The 22489-nt window shown below is 29.9% G+C and overlaps 1 protein-coding gene across 2 annotated transcripts; it reads right to left on the bottom strand.

Annotated features, from left to right (window-relative positions):
- Positions 1–11535: 11535 nt before the first annotated feature.
- Positions 11536–22227, bottom strand: LOC139092520 (uncharacterized). Of its 2 annotated transcripts, none has more exons than XM_070642943.1 (3): positions 21948–22227; positions 21188–21422; positions 11536–13057 (listed from the first exon to the last, which is right to left on the bottom strand). In XM_070642943.1, exon 3 carries the CDS (start codon positions 13052–13054, stop codon positions 12131–12133), a length of 924 nt encoding a protein of 307 aa, XP_070499044.1. In that variant the 5' UTR covers positions 13055–13057; positions 21188–21422; positions 21948–22227; the 3' UTR covers positions 11536–12130. The 2 variants fall into 2 exon arrangements, with proteins under 2 accessions (XP_070499044.1, XP_070499045.1); XM_070642944.1 differs by having other exon boundaries at positions 21188–21325.
- Positions 22228–22489: the final 262 nt, after the last annotated feature.

The following is a 22489-nucleotide window of genomic DNA, read 5'->3' as shown; positions in this document are numbered from 1 at the left end:
ATTGTAATAACAAGTTGGGCATGTTGGCAAATTGTTGCTTTTAGGAGTTTAAGGAGCGCATTTTTGGAGTTTCAAGGATGCTTACTTGAAGATATTGAAATTTAAAATGTCAAAATGCATCCCAAGCTAGTTAAAATTCACGTTTAAAATTAAAAGTAAATATGCAGTCTAAATATTTTCGTTGACATTACCAAACTCATCAAACAAACTTATACTCAGACTTTATAAAAGTATGTTTAACTTTAAAACATTTACAGTTATTTTTTGTTGATTTTTGGTTCACCTCTAATTTGATGAATTTTTAATTAAATTACTGTTTTAAATGCTGTTGATCTTGAAAGTTGAAATAAATTGCAAGTTGACTAAATATTTTCGTTTGACAATTACCAAACTCATCAAAAATAGACAAACTTATACTCAGACTTTGCCATAAAAGATGTTTAACTTTAAAACATTTACAAATTAACATCCAAAACTCGTTATCAACTTCCTCTCATCCTAGAATATCATGCTAATCACGTCAAAATGAACGTCATACTCCAAGGCTGAGATGATTGCTTGTATTTCAATTAAGAAGTTTAACAATATTAAGACATATGATATAACATATGAATTGTGATACAAATTTGTACACTATAACGATAACAAAATTATGAAATTCACTACAACCGCAGCAGCAGCAGCAACAATACAAACAATAATAGAGAACGAAGGTATGAAATGCTACAAGACCCCACAGCCTTTTCATATTCATATTAATTTATTCTGATTTCTCACGCACAAATTCTACCTGTTATCATGATAATACATACAATGAACGAATGTAAGTTCTAACTTATGGCACGAGCTGAGGGTGGGCGTCAAAAACAGTAATAGAAATATTATCTGTTTATTTTGCAATTTATTTACGACTAAGCATGAACTTTACTTATTATTTATGGGTTTTCCGTATGCTCCTGCTACTCGACTTTCCTTTCATGTACAGAAGAAGAGAGAACAGAAAAAAAATATTATTATGTGTGTGCTGCTCATGCTTGTTCCAATTATTACTGAGACTTATGAGAACTGTATTCCTTTTATTTCTTGTTGCTGTTTACCATTACACTATGGGGCAAAATGAAAAAAAAGGGACATTCACTTTGATTTTACTTTTTGGAATCAAGACTTGAGAGTATTTTTTTCTTATAATACATATAGCAATAGACTTGCATGCAAAATTTCAGCTCATTTGGTGCTGTTTGGTCGGTTCTGGAGCTGTTTGAAGTTGAAAAATGGTAAAAAAATGGTTTTTTTCATGTCTTGTTTGACTTGAAAAGTTTCATATTTAATTAAAAGATATTGAAAAACGGTTTTCATTCCTAATTCTAACATCCAGGACTTGAGAAAATGTATGAAAATACCAGGAAAAAAAGCTTCAACCTCCTTCTCATTTCTCTAGACCTATCATGCTAATCACGTTCTAAATGAATTGCATTTTTAGTTTTGTACAAATTTTTTTCAAAACTACTCCAAGGTTGAGATGATTTTGAAAAAGTGGTTTTTAATGTATTTAGCCATTTTAAGAAGTCTTGTGAAGAAATTTTTTGAAAAAATTCATTCGCCGAGTTAAAGGTACATATGCTATTTAGTTTATACAATAGCTATTTTTCAGTTCTGTTTTCATATTTTCCAACAATATATAATACTTAATAGTTGGAAGTAGACTTGGTCATGAAAACGGATGTTTGTGACTGACTCTTTTCAAAGAAATTTTCAAAATGAAAACTAACACTGTGATACAAATTTGTTTTACAAATATGATATAACGATAACAAAATTATGAAATTCACTACAACCGCAGCAGCAGCAGCAATTTTTGTCAATAAAAACAATGTATTATAGAGAACGAAGGTATGAAATGCTAAAAGACCAGCATAGGCAAAAACACAAAAATTAAAATTTTAATGAAATTCAAGTTTTTTTAATAAAAACCATTTTCATTATTCAAATATTAATTTATTCTGATTTCTCACGACAAATTCTTCTGTTATCATGATAATACTATACAATGAACGAATGTAAGTTCTAACTTATGGCACGAGCTGAGTCAATAAAAAAGGTGGGCGTCATAAAACAGTAATAGAAATATTATCTGTTTATTTTGCAATATTAAGTATTATATATTGTTGGAAAGGTATTATAAGCTTACGACTAAGCATGAACTTTACTTATTATTTATGGGTTTTCCGTATGCTAAATACCTGCTACTCGACTTTCCTTTCATGTACAGAAGAAGAAGTAGAACAGAAAACTTTTGAAAAGCATATATTATTATGTTTGTGCTGCTCATGCTTGTTCCAATTATTAAACTGAGACATTATGCTCCAGAACTGAACTGCAAACCAAATGAGCTGTATTCCTTTTATTTCTTGTTGCTGTTTACCATTAATTCTATTTTTTTTTTGTGCAGCACATTAATTTACATAATTCTATCTTTTGCCATGCTTATTATTTTATTTACTAATGAAATTGTTGAAAGCATGTTGTTCATATTTTTAATTGAATTTTCAGTCTCGGATAGTTGAGATTTTAATTAATTTTCAGTCTTATTTCTAATGAGTTTCTTGTTTAAAACTTTCATTCAAAACAGATACTGTTTCTGTTCTGATTATAATTTTTATAAATGGAAGGAATATTTTTGTGAATGAAATTCTCTGGAATTCACTTTTTTGTTAAAAGTATTGTTTTGGACATGCTTATTAATTTTGTTTTTGTTTTGAAGATTCAAAGAAAAACCTTATTTTTTAAGGCTGTACATGCTTGTCTATCATTTGAATGAAATATTTGGCTCGTGTTGATTTTTACAGTTGATGGTTGTACAAACCTCAGGCAGTTGCTTTTCTAAGAAATGGAAATTAATTTATTGATATTGCTCTATCAATGTAGCTTCTCTATTGATTTATAAAGAATTTTTGAAGAGTGTGTTGATTTTAGTTCTGGTTAATTGATGTGTTGGTTGCGTGGGGAACTGTTTAATGATCTATAACTGTTTGAAATCTTAATAAAAGTGCAAACTTAATGGTTAGTGATTTTTTACTATTATAAATCTAATATATGCAGAAAATAAAGCCTAGTTCATTTTATGTCGCTTAAATTATTGTGTTGTGTGAAAGTAATAGGTCATAATTGACATGTACACACAGCGAAATAGAGAAATAAAAATTCGAATGGGTTCAAGGGTTCTCAACGCACATATGAGGACCATGTCAATGAAAAATCATTACTTTTTACATGTCCGGTCTATTTGCTATGACCTACATATTTTTAAAAATAACCATCTGATCACATGAAATGTTTCACATCCATATAAGTATGTTACGAGTAAACACAAACAATTTTTATGCTCCAATGTCACAATTATCTCCCATTAACTCGTCCATATGTAAATAAAAACATTGAAGCAACAACGAATGAATGGCATTTCATGAGTTTAAAAAAAGAATTCCATGCAAATTAACCACTTCAATTTTATTAATTTTCACTGGCATTCGAATGCTTAATAAACATGCTTACAGCAAGCTCATACTCATATGGCGTTATGTATAGTGATAAAAATTGTTATTGCTCATAAGAAATGGTACGAATGAGAAAAATTCTTCCTTGATTCCATATGAACAATTTTACACTTTATGAATTTATAACATGCACTATTAAGTTAACAGTTGTGAAATAGGAGAAACAACAATACAGCACATGAATTTACTTTTTTTTACGTAATTAAAAACTTTTCTCTTTTTTTTTCATTCGGTACAATTGCCACAGCTACTCACTACTTATTAAATGTATTAGCATATTTTTTATGAGCACATATTGCTTGCTTATTGCTCCTTATTAGCTTTTCCGTCTTTTCTTCCTGTTTTTCAAGCATTTATTCAATTTTTGTTACGAGTTTTACATTCATTTGCCGCACTTGCGAGGTTTTTTTCTCTTCTCTCACTTCCTTCATTCAGACTTTAACCGTATTATGCATTTAAAACCTACTATTTGAATTTAAATTGAACAAGGAAAAGAGCATGACAAAAGAGAAACGTTGTTTTAAGAGAGAAAAAAAGTATAAAATGTGTTAGCAGAATGTTGTGATATTTTTTTTAATGCCTTATACCTTTCCATTATAATTTCTATGTAGCCGGCAATTTGAGGAACGTGAGGAACTGAAATATGGTATTAGCTAACTAAATGTGACGTTTAATTACAAACTTTGTGTTCAAGATGTAAAAAAAATATGTATATGTGCTTGTTATTTTCATTTTTTTTTATTGCACGCACACCTCAACTATAAAAAATATTTTTTTTTTCTCCTGTATCCATACAGTAAATGCATTAAAATGTTTACTATTACCTGATTCTTATGCTATGTGTGTTTTTGTTTGGCTATGATTTGCTCTTACAACCATAAACATGAAAATGTTGCTTCTCCTCATTTCATACATAATTTGTATGTTTCCGTGTGAAAATAAAGTTATCTAAATTACGTGCAAAGGAATCATATCCACTGCTGTGTTAATTGTGGAATTTTATTTTTTTTTGTTTTTTGAGGAATTAAAAGATATTTCAAGTTATGAAAGAATTAGCATGTGTATATATTTTTGGAAGTGCGTCATATGGAAGGATTTTTGTTATAAAACTTTTAGATTTAATTTTAGAAATTTTAATATAAAAGTAGGATTTGCAGAATGCATACATAACTGAAGGCGTTTGTTGACTAATATTAGAAAGGTTGCCAAAAATTGTGATGACTTAATATGTATTATGATACTGAAAAAAATGGAGCTGTAATATTAGGTTTAATTGAGGATTATGTTAAAAGTGATTTTGGACTTCACTCAATTACTTGGAGGGGGAGAGCATTAATGTAATATGCCTTAGTATGTGTTCCTAATTTACTTAGTCCGATTAGTTAGAAAAAAAACCCTTTTTCACCCTTAAAAATGCAGAGACGATTGAACGACCCCTTAAGGGATATGCAATTAAAGTTCATACTTAAGAATTTATGCAGATTAGCAGAAACACACGCTGTGTGGATTTACTAAAGTCTTAGACACAACAAATTCAAATGACAATCGGTAATGACCTTCCAATTAAATCCATAAATTCAGTTTGTTTAATTTATTTATTCAAATTTTGACATTTTCTAATCGAATTTCTAAATTCTTAAAAGAAAAAAATACTTTGATGACTTTTCTGGCCCTTAAAAAAATACCTAAATAAACAATTTTTTTGAATTTCATCAAAACTTTTCCTCGACGCCAACACGAAGAAAGCTCAACTGGATTACGCCATAAATTTTTATGCTATAGTAAATATTTTTGAACAGCCACTTGACTTGAAAATGATCACAATTTTTAATTACAAGTATTTAAAAAACCTTTTGATATTCAAGTCCCTGCTTATTTAACCTTTTCACTTCTGGAATTTTTTTACGATAAACTCAAGAGTTTTAGTAGAGTAAAAAATATTTTTTTTGAGCATCATAATTACTAAGTGCTTTCTTGAAAATTATACGATGGCCTACTAAAATTATACTTGTAGAATTATTCAACCATAATTAGACATTTCACCCCTAGACATCAAGCTTACTACTAATTAAATGCGATAATTTATAAACTGTCAAATTTCCCAAATATTCATTTTATCAACAGCTTCAAGTCATAGACTGTCACAAAGTATGTTTGTGGAATAATTTGTTATCATTTCATTAATCAATCAAATTTATTTAATATGGCACATGGACTATAAAAAGCGGAAAAATGGAAGGAGTGAAAAAAAAGTTTTTGAGAAAGCAGGAAATTCCACATAAATTGTTAAAGTTAAAAAGGAGAACTGAAAGCATTTCAATTGTGTTATGTTAGTTGAAGTTTAAAAGAAAATTATTTGTTTAAGTTTTTTTTTTACTCTTTTACTTACCCGTGTTTATTTGGAAAAGAGGGATTAATGGTGGATAGGCTGGTGTCTATTTAGGCTGTTTGGTCAGACACTTAGTCTTTTTGAGCCAAAGAAAGATAATCCCGAGCCATATGATGTAGCAAATTTGATTTTTCTAAACACAACTTGTGAGTTATGGCCTACTTTAGACGTAGCCTGAAGCTAGCTTTATTTCTAACCAATTTTCTATCAACAGTATAATTAAAGCTAGTAATTAAAGTTTTTAAGAGTTTCAAGAATAGAGTAAGCTCTGAGCAACGTTCACAAGCATGCTAATCTAGTATGAATCTAGCGTATTCAAGGTGAACAAGTGCTCGAGAGTATCCTTTTTGCCTGATGGGGATTATAACATATTTTCCCATTAGTGCCTGGCAACTAGTAATATTTAATCATTACCATAAATGCCAAAATACTTCTTCATACCAACAATAATTAAATATTCAAGGACCATACCAATTAATTTTATTAAATCAGCTTTAAAACTCTCATAAAAACACCTCAATATAACAAAACTCCTCTCGAAGTTCCCCACGATGTAAAAAATGTTAATGAAATTCCACAACAAATCCTATTAAAGTGCCAAATCATCATAATTTGATGCTGCCTAGTCTAAAAATATCCTCCAACACCTTAAAAATTAATTTTACTCTACATAAATTACGATGATTATTCGACATAACTTTGTGATGATTATGGCTTTATTGTTATTGAAAAATAATTTCGTCATAATATTTGTGGATGTAAAGAAGAAGTTGGCAACTTTTTTTTTGGCTGTTGGTAAAGGAAGAGGAAATGCGTTACTCATCAAAAATAACTTTTTGTGCTAGTTTGCTCGCACTTAAAGGAAATTTTTTGCACAAACAAGGAATAAAAAAAAAGTCGAGGATGAAGAGGAAAACCTCATCAAAATTCAAGAATTAGCTTTTAGAAGAGCTTGGCTTCAAAAAAAAAGCAAGCAAGAAGAGAATGCGGGAAAAATGCTTTTTCCACAGTTTTAGTTTTTCTTTTGAGTACTCACAAAAAAAATGTATCCTCATTCCACGAATTATAAAGGAGTTGTACATAGGATGAGGATAGACGGGATATGATGATATCACTAGAATCTGTATCCCAAACATTTGGTACTCTATACAGTACGCGAAAAAAGAGCTACAAAACTTTTATCATGTGGCAAATAAGTAAAGAGAGGAAAAAGAAAGAAGAAAATAAACTTTTGGTCATGATGCGGATAAATAAAGGCAGTTTGAGTTGAGCTATAAAAGTTTTGTGTTTTTTTATTTTCTTTCAATGGATGTGCCCAAATGAAAGTTTCTCTAATTTTTTCCATGTTCTCATCATAAAACTTTATTTTAACTAAAACTTTAGTTCTGTGCACATGCTGCATAATTTTCTCAAGACTTATCTTACATGTCAATTATTTTCAAATATTTTTGGTGCTCATGTGTTTGTGTAGATTGAGAATGGAAGTATCATACAGACTAATAAAGTATAAAAATGACAAGAAAATGTCGAGTGGATCGGGATACAGTGAAAGGAAAAAGATTAAGTGTCTAGAGATTAATTTCAAGGCTTTGCATGCATAAAACTGCTAAAAGCAAAACTACTATCTCAAAAATCACAGGAAGGATGAAGAGTGAGACTAAAAACTAACCTAACAAACTGCTACGAGGATGTTTTGCCTTTTTTTTGTGTACTGAATTTACTCTTCATCTCTTAAGCATAGAATATCTACTTTTTCTTCATCAACTCTTACCCGTTTACCTCCATCTTATTTCACATCTGTTCTGAGATAAAAAAAAAAGTATATGAACAACAAACTTAATTTTCTGCCATGTGAATATTTTATGTTGTTGTCATGCTTTGAAGATTAATAAATAATTAAAATGTAATTCATCCTTTTATATTTTTCGTATGAAATAAAGTGAGAAAGAAGTGTAGATAGTGTAGTATGAATGAGAAGCTATAGGTAATCTTCTTATAGACGGATATACACATATTGCGCTGCTTATTTCACTGGTTGTAGAAGATGTTAAAATGTGCGATGGCTTTTAGCATTTTAAGTTGAATGGTGGGGATTTTTGGATTTTAGTTTGGTTTTCTGGATTAATGAATTTGTTATCTTACTGGAATCTCGGTCAATCAATACTATAGTCTAGATAGGATGCTCTAGATGAGTGATTCTAAAGCCACACAATGTACACTTGAGATCTACATCTTCGGATACGATCAAGTTTCCTGACCTAATCCGCTGGATAGTATCTTTGCCTCATATTTCCCAATCTTGCCAATAATGCGCTGCATCCTTAATTTTTTCATACTCATTTGTACCAGATTCTTTTTACAAGACATATTTCAGAAGAGTACAGCAACCATCAAACTTTAATGGAAGTTACGCATTTTTAAGTATGCACGCCTATATGTTCTTGAAATATTGATGGAAACAGTAATTAAAAAATTCACATCCCACACATTATGTTGAATGCAATAAGCCTCAAATTTGACTTTTTGAAGAAAAAAATGATCGAAGGCGTTTGATAAGTATCAAGTGCAGCATAAGGTATCATGTTACTAAATTAAATAAGTTTTTTTAATGAAATTTTACAAGAGCTGCAACAATTTGAAACGTGTTGAAAAATACTTGAAAATTTGTGTACATAGCTAACGTTTGCGAACTAGGAAATCGTGGATCAAATAGTAAATCTATGAGAGTAAAAAAGTAATCAAATTTTAGTTTATGTTTTAGTTTTGGAGATAGTTGGAAAATAAATCCTATATTGGATGGATTTTGATATTTTTAGAGGTGTCATCAGGGAGGTTGATAGAGTTTTTTTTGATGGATTATTGGGAATTTTGGTCCTGAAAAATTGAAAAATTATGTCCAAGGGTTGAGGATGTATCCAAAAGGGGTGTCCAACGTTGGTGTCCGGTTCGAAGTGGTGTCCAAAAGGGATGACCAAAGAAGTTACCTAAATGAGGTCTCCAAAAGGGGTGTCCATAAAGAGGTGACTGGGTGTCATACTTCAAATAATTCTCTGATCCATGAATTACAAAAAAGTGTCAAAGAGACTAGAATTCTACTCTGAATAAATTGTAGAATCGAAGCATAAACTCAGTCAACCAAACTGAATTCACTACGCTTATAAAAAAATATTTTCACAGTAAAAAATATTAATCAGTAAAATGAAAATTTGAGATGCAAAAATTGTCGCTCTATTTACCAAAAATGCCATAACAAATTTTCCACATTCAGGTACAAGTCATAATGAATTTTACCATACGCATATCTCCAACAAATGCTCATCATAATAATACAAAATGAAATACAATTCATGAACTGCAAAAAAAAAACACCAAAAAAATTTATAATTAACAAAACTATGACAGTGAAATTCAATTTACTCTTGTTACTATGTATGTAGCACAAAAATTTTATGTTCGGTGGTAGAGGGAAAAGTTTTTCAATAACAATACATCGCTTCTTCTTTCCATCAACTCAACTGTATATTTGAATTAGGTTTTAACAATTTTCATACAGAATAGTTTTGATGATGTAAAGCCATGAAAATGAAACATATCATTTCAATTTTTTGCAGCACACATGCAATTTTCATCGTACAATTTCTCCTCATTTTATGTTGTTAATGACGACTATGTGAATTCATATGTATGTATAGGCACGATTCATTCCTCATGAATATGATTAACGTCAATGAAAACGGAGTAAAAAAAATGGAATGTGAAAAGTGGTTTGGGAAAATTGTAATAATCCGGCCATATTATGTAATTATGAAGTCAATTGACGTTCATGACTTTCTGATCGGCTTAATTACGCTGGGAATTATTTTTTTTTTCGTCTCATAAATTTGACATTTTTCTCGTCGACTGTCTCAGAACAAGCCACAAATTTTTCATTCCAGCTGCTTGTTTTATTTAAAACATTTCGCGAACAACGTCAATTAAAAAACATTTTAATTATTTTAATAACAAGTTTGGTTCTTTTTAATTTCCTATTGAATGAACTAAAGCCTTTTAATTCTTACTATATTGTGTACACTGAACATAGTTGGATATCAAGAAAAATACGTGTCACTGTAATTATGCACGCAAATAGTACTTAATTGTGATGGGGAATGTGAGAGGAGTCGAGTTGTAAAAGTTTTATTGATTGGGTCAAGGTTTAGGACGCATTTAACTTAATTTGATGTTGAAGTCCTTATGAATTTATGCCTAGCTATATAATTGTAGCATTTGTCCTTGTGTACGCTTCATCTAGACCTACAAATCAATTCAAATAATTCAATCCATTTTTGACACAGACACAGACACAAGCAAAGCCTTAAATACTCAACATTTTATTCCCAAAATTCAAAAGCAATTCAACTTATTGTCATCAGATTTCCACGTGTCGTCGTTACAACTAGATAATAATGACACAACTTGAACCAAGTTTGAAGCTCGTGTCAAGTCATTCCCCTAAAAACCACTTCTAAGCTTAAATTCACGAAATATTCTAATTTTAGTATCAAATGATGTCTTCTTTTTAAAACCTCAAAAGCTTTAGTTCCACGAATTGTATCCCAAAATGTTACTTTAGAAAATTAAAGAATTTCAATCATCAAGGACACTTTTCATGTGGCATTTATTAAAGCCAACAACCTCATGCTATATTTAAAACGTAAACCAGTGGGATTAAATCCTTCTGAGAAAATGCCTGATTTTCTCGCAATTTTTGGGACTGAAAAGCCTAAAGGAATGTTGAATTATTTGCATTATTGTGCCTTTTGCAGATCATCCTTCCTGAAAAATTCTGTTTTATGACCTCACCTATTCAGTCATCCCGCCAGCCATTCAATAAAAATCAAAAGATTCCCACACACATTTTCTATGGAATTTGTTGACATAAATAGAGATATTGCGAGTGTGGATGAAATGGCACGCAGTTTTTGTTTATGTGTGTCTACACAATTGGGCGTGTGTGTGTGTGTGTGTGGCAGACGAACACACGAAAGCCACATTAGGATTTTCTAAAATTGAGGTCTCGAATATTGTGTGAAAATTTTTCAAAACTAGCCAGATGAATGGAAAAACAATTTGTGCTGACAGCTAAATGCATTTTAGTCCTTCTCTCTCCACAGCCCACAATAGCCAAACAGTGAAAATATCATGTGTTTATATATAGAGAGAATGAGAGGAAATTCATACGCTGATATGTAAAGTATGTATGCATTTTTGCGGTTATTGCATGGGCAGAACTATAAAATGCATGCTTAACATAACATCAATTAAATATGAATTTGTCATCAACAATATCATGAAAAATTATTTTTTCATCTGAAAATTAAATGAAATATAATAAAAAATAAGTTCCGGCCGGAGAGGAAAATCCGAGGGATTAATAAAATAAAAATTAATCAATTACATGAGATGGAAAAAAAGGGAAAATTTAATTTGATTTATCCATTAAATCGTAAATCTTATCAAATGGATGTCAACAATCTTGAAGGAAGCAAAACTTTTTTTTTCTTTCCTTTCGATATTCTTTATTATTCTCGACACATCGACATTGTCGTTCAAAATGCGGTTCTTCGTGATCCTATTTCTTTTTCTGCTGTGCTGTAAATGTTTTTTGATCCAGGAAAACACTTCGTATCTTCTGTTGTATAAAATTTATTTCCGGATCGTCTCATCCGACGATTTTCAAAAAGCACAATTTGTATAAAATAAATGAAAAATAAATGAAATAAAATCACCTATTGGTGACATAGCCATTAGGAATGGTGTAAATAAAATAATTAAGTAATTTCTTACTTTATATCCGCTATAACTAATAAATTTCTGTCCACCACGAGATTTTGTCTTTTGCGAAAATTTTTGTACTCTCACAGAAAAAATATTATTCTCAAAGGGGTCTAGCACTTTTTTTACTTTAACATTTAATTTGAATTCAAAATAGACGTTAAAAAATGACTTAGAAATTGATTAATAAATTTCAATAAATACGTGGTGTTTTAAAATTTGAATTGTATAACAAATTAAAAGAGAGAATTTTATATTAAAAAATTCTTCAATAAAATTCAAAAGCAAAAAAGAATTTAAAAAATTATTGTTGCATCTTTTTTGCTACACTCGCCCATTAAAAAAGTTTGTACATTATAAAAGAAATGACGAATTAAAATCTTCTAACTAAATGCATTTCATAGGCATTTTGCTGTATGTCATCTGGAAGCATTACACGCACGAATCTCGCTCCTCGCAAATTGTCACGTCGTTGAGTTGCGTTGCGTCTTTGATGTTGCAAGTTTTGTCTCATTCTGACAAAGTTGTGTCGCCTAACGATGTTGCTCTGCTGAGTGTTGTTGGTTGCGTTTCTGTAGTTTTGGCGAACTTCATGATGACCCACAATATGATAATTTTGTGGCTGCCTTTGTGTCATGTTAGGAATTAACGGTACATTGGATACAAAATTTTGTTGATAATTATTTTGAACTGGTGGTTGTGGGACGGAATTTCTTACATAGTTTTCACCTTCAATGTAAATCAATTTAGCATAACAAGTTGAGAATTTTGGTGAGAAGTGCTGTGATCTCAAAAGTTGCATCATTTCCATAGCATCAGTGCCATTAATAAAGGCAATATACGTTTTGGCGCGATTGCAGACGACATATTGTATTTTGTATTTTTGGGAATCAACGATAATCAAAATATCCATAATTGTCTGGTGTATGCCTGTGTTGTATTCAATAACTTTCTCGTAACATTCGCTACTTCTGTCCATTGGAAATAAACGATAAACGGAATTATTGAATGGAGGTGTAACAAATAGATGATTCGTTTTGTTAATTTCTATTGATGAATAATTCGGATCTGAGGTTGATTTGCAGATTCCTAATAATCCAGATTTAAATTGTTCTCCCTTTGAATGGATATGGAGATGGAATCTGCTATTTTGCAAATTTTCGACGAATATTCCGTTGATTTCCTTATAATTGGTTCTGGTGAAATTCAATTGTCGACATACACTCCCTAGGAAATCCTTTACTGTCCGTTTAGAAGGGATGCTAAGGAACTTAATTAGCTTTCTATCCTCATTCATGATCTAAAAGGAACATATTTAATTATTTTGTATTGTCTAAAGTAACATCAATCTTTGTAATGTTTGTAAACTTTGACATAGTATTTTTATTTTTTATTTTTTTTTTTTTATATATATCAATTATCAGTGCTTTCGTGTATTTGTACTAGAGATATTATTTTCAATTCTTATTCTCAATATATGAGTTTTATTTTTCCTCAAACAGTAAATTTAATAATAACTGAACAAAAAAATGTCGCTCACGCCAAAATTAATTATTTGACTATGCGACAAGTCATAAATGACTTTATTTAATTCGTGGCCATTCGAATTAAAGAGAAAAATGGGATTAATTTCCCAAAAATAATTGACTGAGCTCAGTTCGTTACCACGGGTAACTCTAAATAAAATTTATTGCCTCAAGCAAGAATTTCTGAATCCATAGTCAGAATACCTAGGTTTTATTGTTTCCAAAATTGAGTATATCAATGGAATTAAGTAAGAAAATTGAAAACTGATAGTATATTAAGTTATTGTACGTATTTTATATATTTATTGTGCCATTTTTAATATATATTTTCTTTTTAACTGATGAAGTTAATTTGATAATTAATGCATATATATGTAATTATGAAAAATATATATAATTTTTGAGATTTTAAGTTAATCTAATTTATTTTTAAAGTTAAATCTTAGGATTTAGTGCCTGATTTAAATTAATCGTGTGAGATTTATTTTATTATTAATTTTTTTTTTTAATTAATTACGTCTAAATTAATTTTAGCGATCATTGTGGCTGGTCTGGATATGACCGTATTAGCTTCTTGTTTATAAGTTCGCATGATTTGATTTTTATTAAGTGTCTTAATATCATTAATGACTTTATTCTTGCCCAACTTTACAGATACTTGTCTAACTTGTCCCTGTGAACCCATGGTAACAGCTGTTATTATGCCTTTCCTCCACGAATTCGCAATAGAAGGATCTGCTGTAATAATAATATCACCGACCTTTAATGGATTCGTTCTATCGATCCATTTTTCACGTTGGAGCATTATTGGAAAGAAGGATTTTAACCATTTATCCCAAATGATGTTTGCAATGATTTTAACATCCTTCCACTGTTGAGAAAGAGTTTTCGAAGGTTCTGAGTCTATAGGAACAGATTGAGCGTTTTGTCTACCAATAAGGAAATGATTGGGAGTTAGAAACATATTTTGATCTTCATCGGGTGGTAAAATTTCTATGGGGCGACTATTGATCATGTTCATGATTTCACATAACACTGATTTTAAACCAAAATCATCATAAAATGAGTGAGTATTGTCGAGATGTTTTTGAATCCCTTTCATCGCATTTTTTACTAACCCAACCATTCTCTCTACCGCTCCATTCATGTGAGGAGCTTTTGCTGGTGAAAAATACCATACAATCGGTTGAATTATAATTCCGCGTTTTAACAATTTTTTATTCCATTCGTTGTGATACTTTTGCATAATATTATTACCGCCAACAAAGTTCGTACCGTTATCGGTACAAATACGAATCGGTGCCCCACGAATATTAAAGATATTTTGAAGTGCTCTCAATGTTGCATTGGAGTCTAGATTTTCTACAACTTCTAAATGAAGCGCTCTTGTGGTCAAACATGAATAAACTAACACATATCTTTTATTATTTGTAAATCTGGTAGCCTTAACAGTAATTGGTCCTAATAAGTCAGCCATAGCATACGTAAAGGCATTTTTATGTAATGCTAATCTAGTAAATGGAATATCTCCCATTAATGGAACAATAGGTTTCGCGTGACTTATTCGACATTCAAGACAATTTCTTCTAATAACGTTGTTGACAGTTCGTCTAATTTTATTTATATAAAATCTATGTAATAAATTTGTGACCACTATTTTCTCATTATTATGTACCAATGCATTATGTTCTTTTAGTATGAATAGTTTTGTAAGATGACTTTCGCGATGGAGGATTATAGGATTTATACGATCTAAGCCAAACTTCTCAAGGTTTTCTTTGTTATTACTAATGCGTGTTTGGGACCTGATCACACCATTAGAGTCAAGATATGGAAGAACTTTGTAGATGTGAGATTTTTTGTTTATATCTTTGCTTTACATAGATCATTATATTCATTTTTGTACGATTCTTTTTGTGCCATTCTTATCAACGCTAATTCAATTTTTTTATAGTTTGAACCAATTTCATCGATGGACTGAAAGCAAACTATTTTCTTGTTTTTTAGTGTCTCTATTATTTTTAAATTTTTATTAACTGCTGCACGAGTTCGCCACTTCATGGATTTTACGTCTTTAATTTCTTTATTGATCTTAATTATTTCTGCTCTATATTTCCATTCCAAACATTTCGCAACACCATTAATCAATCGATTTAAGCATGAAAATTTTGATATAAACGACTCATTCTCAATAATATCGTCTGTTGACGTATTAATTGTACTATAAACTAAATTTGTAATATTATTGGCATCTATCAAAGGCCAATTACTCTCCGGCAATTGAAAAAGTTGAGGATTAAACCATTCGTTAGAGTAGGAAATATCAGGCATGGAACTTATCTTCGTTCCAAAGTCAGCTGGTTGAAGATTAGTAGGAATCCATCTCCATTCTTCGGGTTTTGTGAATTTTTTTATCTTTTCTAATCGGTTATTGACGTAAATCTTTGGATTCTTTGCACCATTAATAATCCATTCTCTTACTGCATTGTTGTCAGTAAAATAAAGTTTTTCATTAAACATAAACGTATGGGAAGCTTCTATTTTATTCATTAAAATAGCTAATTTACAGGCAATATCCACTTCTAAATCGGGAATAGTTCTAGACTGTTTATAAGGGACAGTATAGGATTTAGCACAAATGAATTTGTAATCTAATTGGTCTCTATTTTCATCTAACAGTCGTAAATATATTACAGCGCAAAGCATTTCTATTCCAGCATCACCAAATCCGACTAATTGAATAAATTTGGCATTAGATATTTTATTCGAATACCATCTTGGTATTTTTATATTACTTAATTCTTTTAACCATGTGATACATTTTTTCCAAATTATAAAATATTCATCGCTCATTATTTGGTTCCAATCATAGTTTTCCTTAATCATAAAATGATATAGCAACTTAAATTTCGAGATTAAAAATTCGGTAAATCCAATTGGATCAAAAATAGACATACATAGTTGCAATACTTGTTTTTTGGTGGGTTTATTAGTGCAATTCAAGATACTCTCTGGGATTTTTTCAAGTGTTAACGCAAGACTCAATACATCCGACTTGAAATCTACATTATATCCAAGTAGTTTCTCAATATCATCTTTACCAAATAATTTTTCGTTCTTTAAGTCATCTGGTGACAGATTCTTACGAACAATTTCCAGTACATCATCTAAATTACTTTTGAGCTTCACTAAGTTGAATCCACCTGTCTTCAATATCATACGTACGTCATTAATCAAGAATTTACCATCTTGTAAATTATCAACCGATGTAATAACGTCGTCAACATAAGTTTTATTAATAATTACATTTGAAGCATTAGGATGGGACTGAATGTATGGTTCAGTGACTTTGTTTTTTATATATTGGGATGTGGTGGGACTTGATTTTGCACCGAATATCATTACTCTCATACGGAGTATTTGAACCTTTTCGTCTGTAGACTTACGAAATAAAAATCTTAAAGAATCTCGATCTTCCTTTCTCATTATTACTTGGTGAAACATTTCTTGAATGTCACCTTTAATTAGAATTCTACCCTCTCTCATCTGCATAAGAATTTTCATGTAACTGTTGTACATGTTGGGGCCTGATAGTAAGAAGTCATTTAAAGATTTGCCTTCTACTTTCGTAGCTGCATCCCAAATGAATCTTGTGCGTTTATTTTTTGGTTGTATAAAAAATATTGGGAGATAAAAGGTCTTTCCAGTACGTGCTTCGATTTCATTTGGGGGTACGACTTCAGCATAATTTTTTCTTAATAAATTATCTACTTGCTCTATGCATTCATTAAATCTTCCATTCTTTATCGCATTCTTTTCTACTATCATTAAACGTTTGTAAGCTATTTTAAATGAGGAATTGGTAGGCAACGAAATGTCTGTTGTGCGCCATAATAATGGAGCTTCAAAATTTATACCGTTTTTTGATCGTTTGACGTGTTCATCTAATAACTTTAAAGCTAACGTATCATCACATGAATTATTATCATTAACGTCGAATAAATTATATTCTGAACCTAAGACAAATTTATCCATCATGGCCAATTCTTTTTCTTCTTCTTCTGTTAATGTTGTACTAAGTAAAGTTCCATTCAAATTAACAATTTGATTATTATTGGCGTTATCTTTTAAATAATTATAATAATCTTGAAGTTGATGGAAGCATCCTATCACATAATCGCCTATGGGGCAGCGAATACCATATGGCATGCTGGAATTCCAATATGTTGGCTTAAATATTTTAATTTGGTGGAAACACCATAAATTATCAATTCCGATTATTCCATAAACTCTACAATATGAAGTTAAGTTCATATGACTCAAATAAGGAAAAAGTTCAATCATTTCAGCAGCATCAAATGGCTGGTCGATAATATTCAAATTTTTAACCGTCCTAAAAAACATTTCATGTACTTTTGAATTAAGAGAAGTGCCGGAGACACTTACCTTCACTATACGTGAAGCATAATCTATTCTATTAACGTCACTTGACCAATTTAATCTTAAAGGACTCCAGACACCCTTAAGCTCTAATTTATTAGCTAAATTTTCTTCGATTAATGTAACAGTGCTTCCACTATCAATCAATAAAGTTACATTTTCATTACTAGCTACAAATTTGATTACAATAACACCTAAAATACTTGATGATGTACGCGTGACACTATGTAATGAAAGATAATTATGAAAAAATTCACTTCGAATCGTATGCATTTTATTATTAAAATAATTTGTTACATAACTATTTGGATTCTCATTTTTGCTATCTCTTTTTATTTTTATACTTTTGGGAGGTTGATTTATATAGAGTTCACTCTGGGGTATAATTATTTCTTCGTTATCTGAATCTAAATCGTAATTATCATTTGTTTTATCATCTTGATGATGAGAAATATTTAATTTATCATCTTCATGATGAGACATTCTTGGGTTATTTTTTTGAAAGTATCTGAGATTCTTTTTAAAATTTTTATTATTGTTTGGTTTTTGTTGGGGAACTTTTTCAATTTCATTTCTGTTATTATATCCACTAAAATTTTTATAATTTTTTCCAGGGCGCTTAAAACAGAAAAGCATATGGTGCTTAAGGCTACAGCTATCTATTTTACAATTTAGGGATTTAGCAGCATGACAATTCTTGTGTCTTTTTAAGCCACAGAACGTGCATATAGCATTCTGTCTTGCAAGTTCAGAAACTTCTTTTCCTGAAAGTTCCCATAATTTTGAACATTTAAAAGCTGAATGACCTTTGGATTTGTGATACCAACAAAAATCAATTGTTTCTTGATTGTTGTTTATTCTATTATTTGTATTATAAGATCGCTTAAATCCAAAATCATTTTTCTTAAATGGTTTAACATTGATTTCTTTCCATGGATCAGTTTCCTCAGACATCATTTTGGAATTAAGATAAGGCACTTGTTTACTGAGAAAATCAGCAACATGCTTAATATAGACTGTCTTGTCTTTTTCTTCTAATTTACTTTTAACTTTATGCCAGCCGTTCATCATATTATAAGGCATAATATTACTGATGTGAGATATGATTCTTTCGTCTACCTTATGTTTCTTTTTTCCGTATTTATTAACTATACTACTATAATTTATTATTTTATTAATAAACTCGATTACCCTCTTACACTCAGTGTCATTCCTAAGTTTCTTTATTCTTATAATTTCATTAGTTTCTTTTTGAAGAAGATTAAAAGATTTTGCAAGTCTTTCATTTATTAACTTTATTGATTGCCAATAGGTACGAGGATCTAGCAAATTTACTCCCCCAATTTCTAAAATCTCTTTAGATTTAATTGATCTTTGAATACGTAAAATATTCTCAGCATCGGAAAATAATTTTCTAGACTGTTCAAATAAATCGTAAAATACCGCCCATTTAGTATCAATATTGTCTACAATAGGGAGCTTCTCATACTTGGACTTCTCTCGTTCTTCTTTAGTTAATTTGTAGATACCTATCATAGCATCGCTTTGTGAGATATTATCATTTTCCTCTTCAGTATCATCACTATTATAATCGATTTTGGACTTTAATTTTAAAACGTCTTTGCGTTTATGTAAAAGCTTTTTCAGCTTCTTATATTTTTCAATTAATTTAGTTTCATTTTCAAAACTAGATGTACTTTCAGTGTCACTTAATGAAGAAGAAGCAGAAAGAGAACCAGAGGAATCTAAATCAGCATATCTAAGTTTCTTGTGTGTCTTTGCATTAAATTTAGAGTGAACCACTCTGGGTGTACTACTCGTGAAATGTTTTATTTCTTTATCATTCTTTTTTAATTTTGCTTTACTTTTAACATTATTCAAATTATTATGTCTAATTTGATCTTCAATACAAGATTGACACACGAATTTATGGTGCTTAACTTCCTCAAGTTCTGATTCGTTCAAGCAGTTCAAGTGATATGTACTTCGACATTCAATACATAACACTCCAACTAAATCTTTTGTAAATTTCTCGTTACATTCTTCACAATTGAAATTAGAGAAGGGATTATAATCATCATCATTATCAAAAGGGATCACATTAATAGCTTTATTATTTCTTACGGTTATGTGAGAATTTATAGACTTTCTATCATTGGTCTGTGAATGCATTAAACTAGAAAAATGATCATTAGACTGATCATCAATTTTGGAATTTTTATTAGAATTGGAATCATCATCATCTATAATATTAATTTTATTATCGAGTTCAATTTTATTCTTTTCGTCTTCACTATCTTCCTTTTCAGATGATTCTTCATTTTCATTAACATTAGAACGACGCTTTTCTAAAGGAATATCTTCAATATGAACCTTACAATACCAATATCCCTCAATGGAGAACTGTCTTTTGTCACTACACTGTTTATGTGTCCATGATTGGCAATGTTCTCCATTGCACTTATACCTTGCTTTTTGTGTAGCATCATAAGATTCGTTACAATCACTGCACTTATTCATGATTGTGTAAAAGAAAAAAAAAATAATAATATGTGTACTAAATAATTTGTAGACTCAATGGAAATATTAAAGATTATGAGCTTTTATTGGAAATAATTTATTGGAAGTAACATAAACTTTCAAACAACTAAAAAACTGTAAGATGATAAATTATAGACGTAACGAATTTCCAAAATTTAAATTTAATTGGAAATATTGGAAATATTGGAAGTCTACTGGAATTTTATTGGAATGTTGGAAATTGTTTGGAATTTTTGAGAGCTTTTTGAGTGTAAATAATTAAATAATATATAATATTACTTCACGAATTCAATAAATAATGACAGAACTGATGTATGACAAGCATGAATGCTAAACCTAAACTTATTGTTCTAATAATCTCACTAAATAAATATTATTTTCAAACTTCACTGGATGTTTAATGTGGATCTTATTTTTTTTTTACTGATTTATATATCATGGATTATAATGGGCACTTATAATGTAAATATTCAATATATGATATTGTATAAGATTAATGAACTAAACTGATTGTTGTAAACACCTCAAGGTGTATTTGTAGTAACATCCAGTAGATGTTCCACGTGAAAAAATTTCTCAATGGAAATATTGAACTAATTTTAATGATTAATTATCACACAAAGAATGTATTATAATATCTCAAACGATAGGTATGATTATAAATGGCACAATAACTTACAATTAGAATGTTTCATTCTTTTACGATCCAGAATGAAAATTATTATTTTTTTAATTAATTAATTTTTCACTTAATATCAGATTTCAGACTTTACTACATATAATGTAGTTTTATTGTTCTTTTTATACCTCTAGGGTTGCTTTAATATTTTCTATTCTGCACTGATTTTTGTTATCATTTAATTGTACTATATGTCACTATTTTTTTATTTTTACACTCACTGAACAAATTTGAGGTTACTCACTTTCTTTGTTGCTGATCACTTTTAAAATATAAAGTGATTTTATATTGGTGTCGTTCAAAATGCGGTTCTTCGTGATCCTATTTCTTTTTCTGCTGTGCTGTAAATGTTTTTTTGATCCAGGAAAACACTTCGTATCTTCTGTTGTATAAAATTTATTTCCGGATCGTCTCATCCGACGATTTTCAAAAAGCACAATTTGTATAAAATAAATGAAAAATAAATGAAATAAAATCACCTATTGGTGACATAGCCATTAGGAATGGTGTAAATAAAATAATTAAGTAATTTCTTACTTTATATCCGCTATAACTAATAAATTTCTGTCCACCACGAGATTTTGTCTTTTGCGAAAATTTTTGTACTCTCACAGAAAAAATATTATTCTCAAAGGGGTCTAGCACTTTTTTTACTTTAACATTTAATTTGAATTCAAAATAGACGTTAAAAAATGACTTAGAAATTGATTAATAAATTTCAATAAATACGTGGTGTTTTAAAATTTGAATTGTATAACAAATTAAAAGAGAAAATTTTATATTAAAAAATTCTTCAATAAAATTCAAAAGCAAAAAAGAATTTAAAAAATTATTGTTGCATCTTTTTTGCTACAGACATTATGAGATATATATGATGAAGTATAAGGAGGAATCATAAACGTTAAAGTTTGTTCTATTTATTACGTGACATTTTTGTTTTTCTTCGATTGTTTCTCTAATTAATCCCCACGTGTGTAACATCCAACAACAAAAAAAAATGTTACCTTTTCTCCGCATTTTTCACAAAAGTCTCGCAATCTTTTTTTGTTGTTTCAAGGCGAATCATTACTCATTACTGATGCTCGACTAAAACTCATTTCATCAACCTTTTCGTTCAATTTTTGTGAATGAAAATTTACGATGAAAAAATGAAAAAATTTCAAAAATTTTTCGTTCATCCTCATCGGTTTTGTTTGAAGTTTCATGCTCTAGAAAGCTTCGACGATAAAATATTATTTTCAAATTGACTGGACGTAAACAGCCATCAATTTGTTGTGCATTCGAATTCACATCCAAATGAGCACTGATAGTATATTGAGAAAATAAATTGAGATTTAAGATTTATGGGAAAATTTGATTCCACTGGATGTACTTCCCCTTAAGGACATTCCAAAAGGATGAAATTTCCCCTAACTCAAAATTTCCCCTACATGCTTATTTTTAAGAGAGTGAAATTTGGTCGAAAGAGAGTAAACCTCACAATTTTGTAAGGTTCTGAGAGACTCGATTCTCTCACTGAACAGATGTGAAGATGATTATTGCAATT

The sequence above is a fragment of the Chironomus tepperi genome, unplaced genomic scaffold (genome assembly GCF_022539635.2).
Source record: "Chironomus tepperi strain 1889 unplaced genomic scaffold, CSIRO-AGI_Ctep_v1 contig_305, whole genome shotgun sequence".
In the NCBI taxonomy this organism is placed as follows: domain Eukaryota; kingdom Metazoa; phylum Arthropoda; class Insecta; order Diptera; family Chironomidae; genus Chironomus; species Chironomus tepperi.
Note: the sequence above shows the minus strand (reverse complement) of the source record. Positions and strands in the feature narration are given on the sequence as shown.

Excerpts from the sequence above, each read along its gene's own strand:
- LOC139092520 (XM_070642943.1), bottom strand. The coding sequence starts at position 13,054 with ATGAATGAGGATAGAAAGCTAATTAAGTTCCTTAGCATCCCTTCTAAA.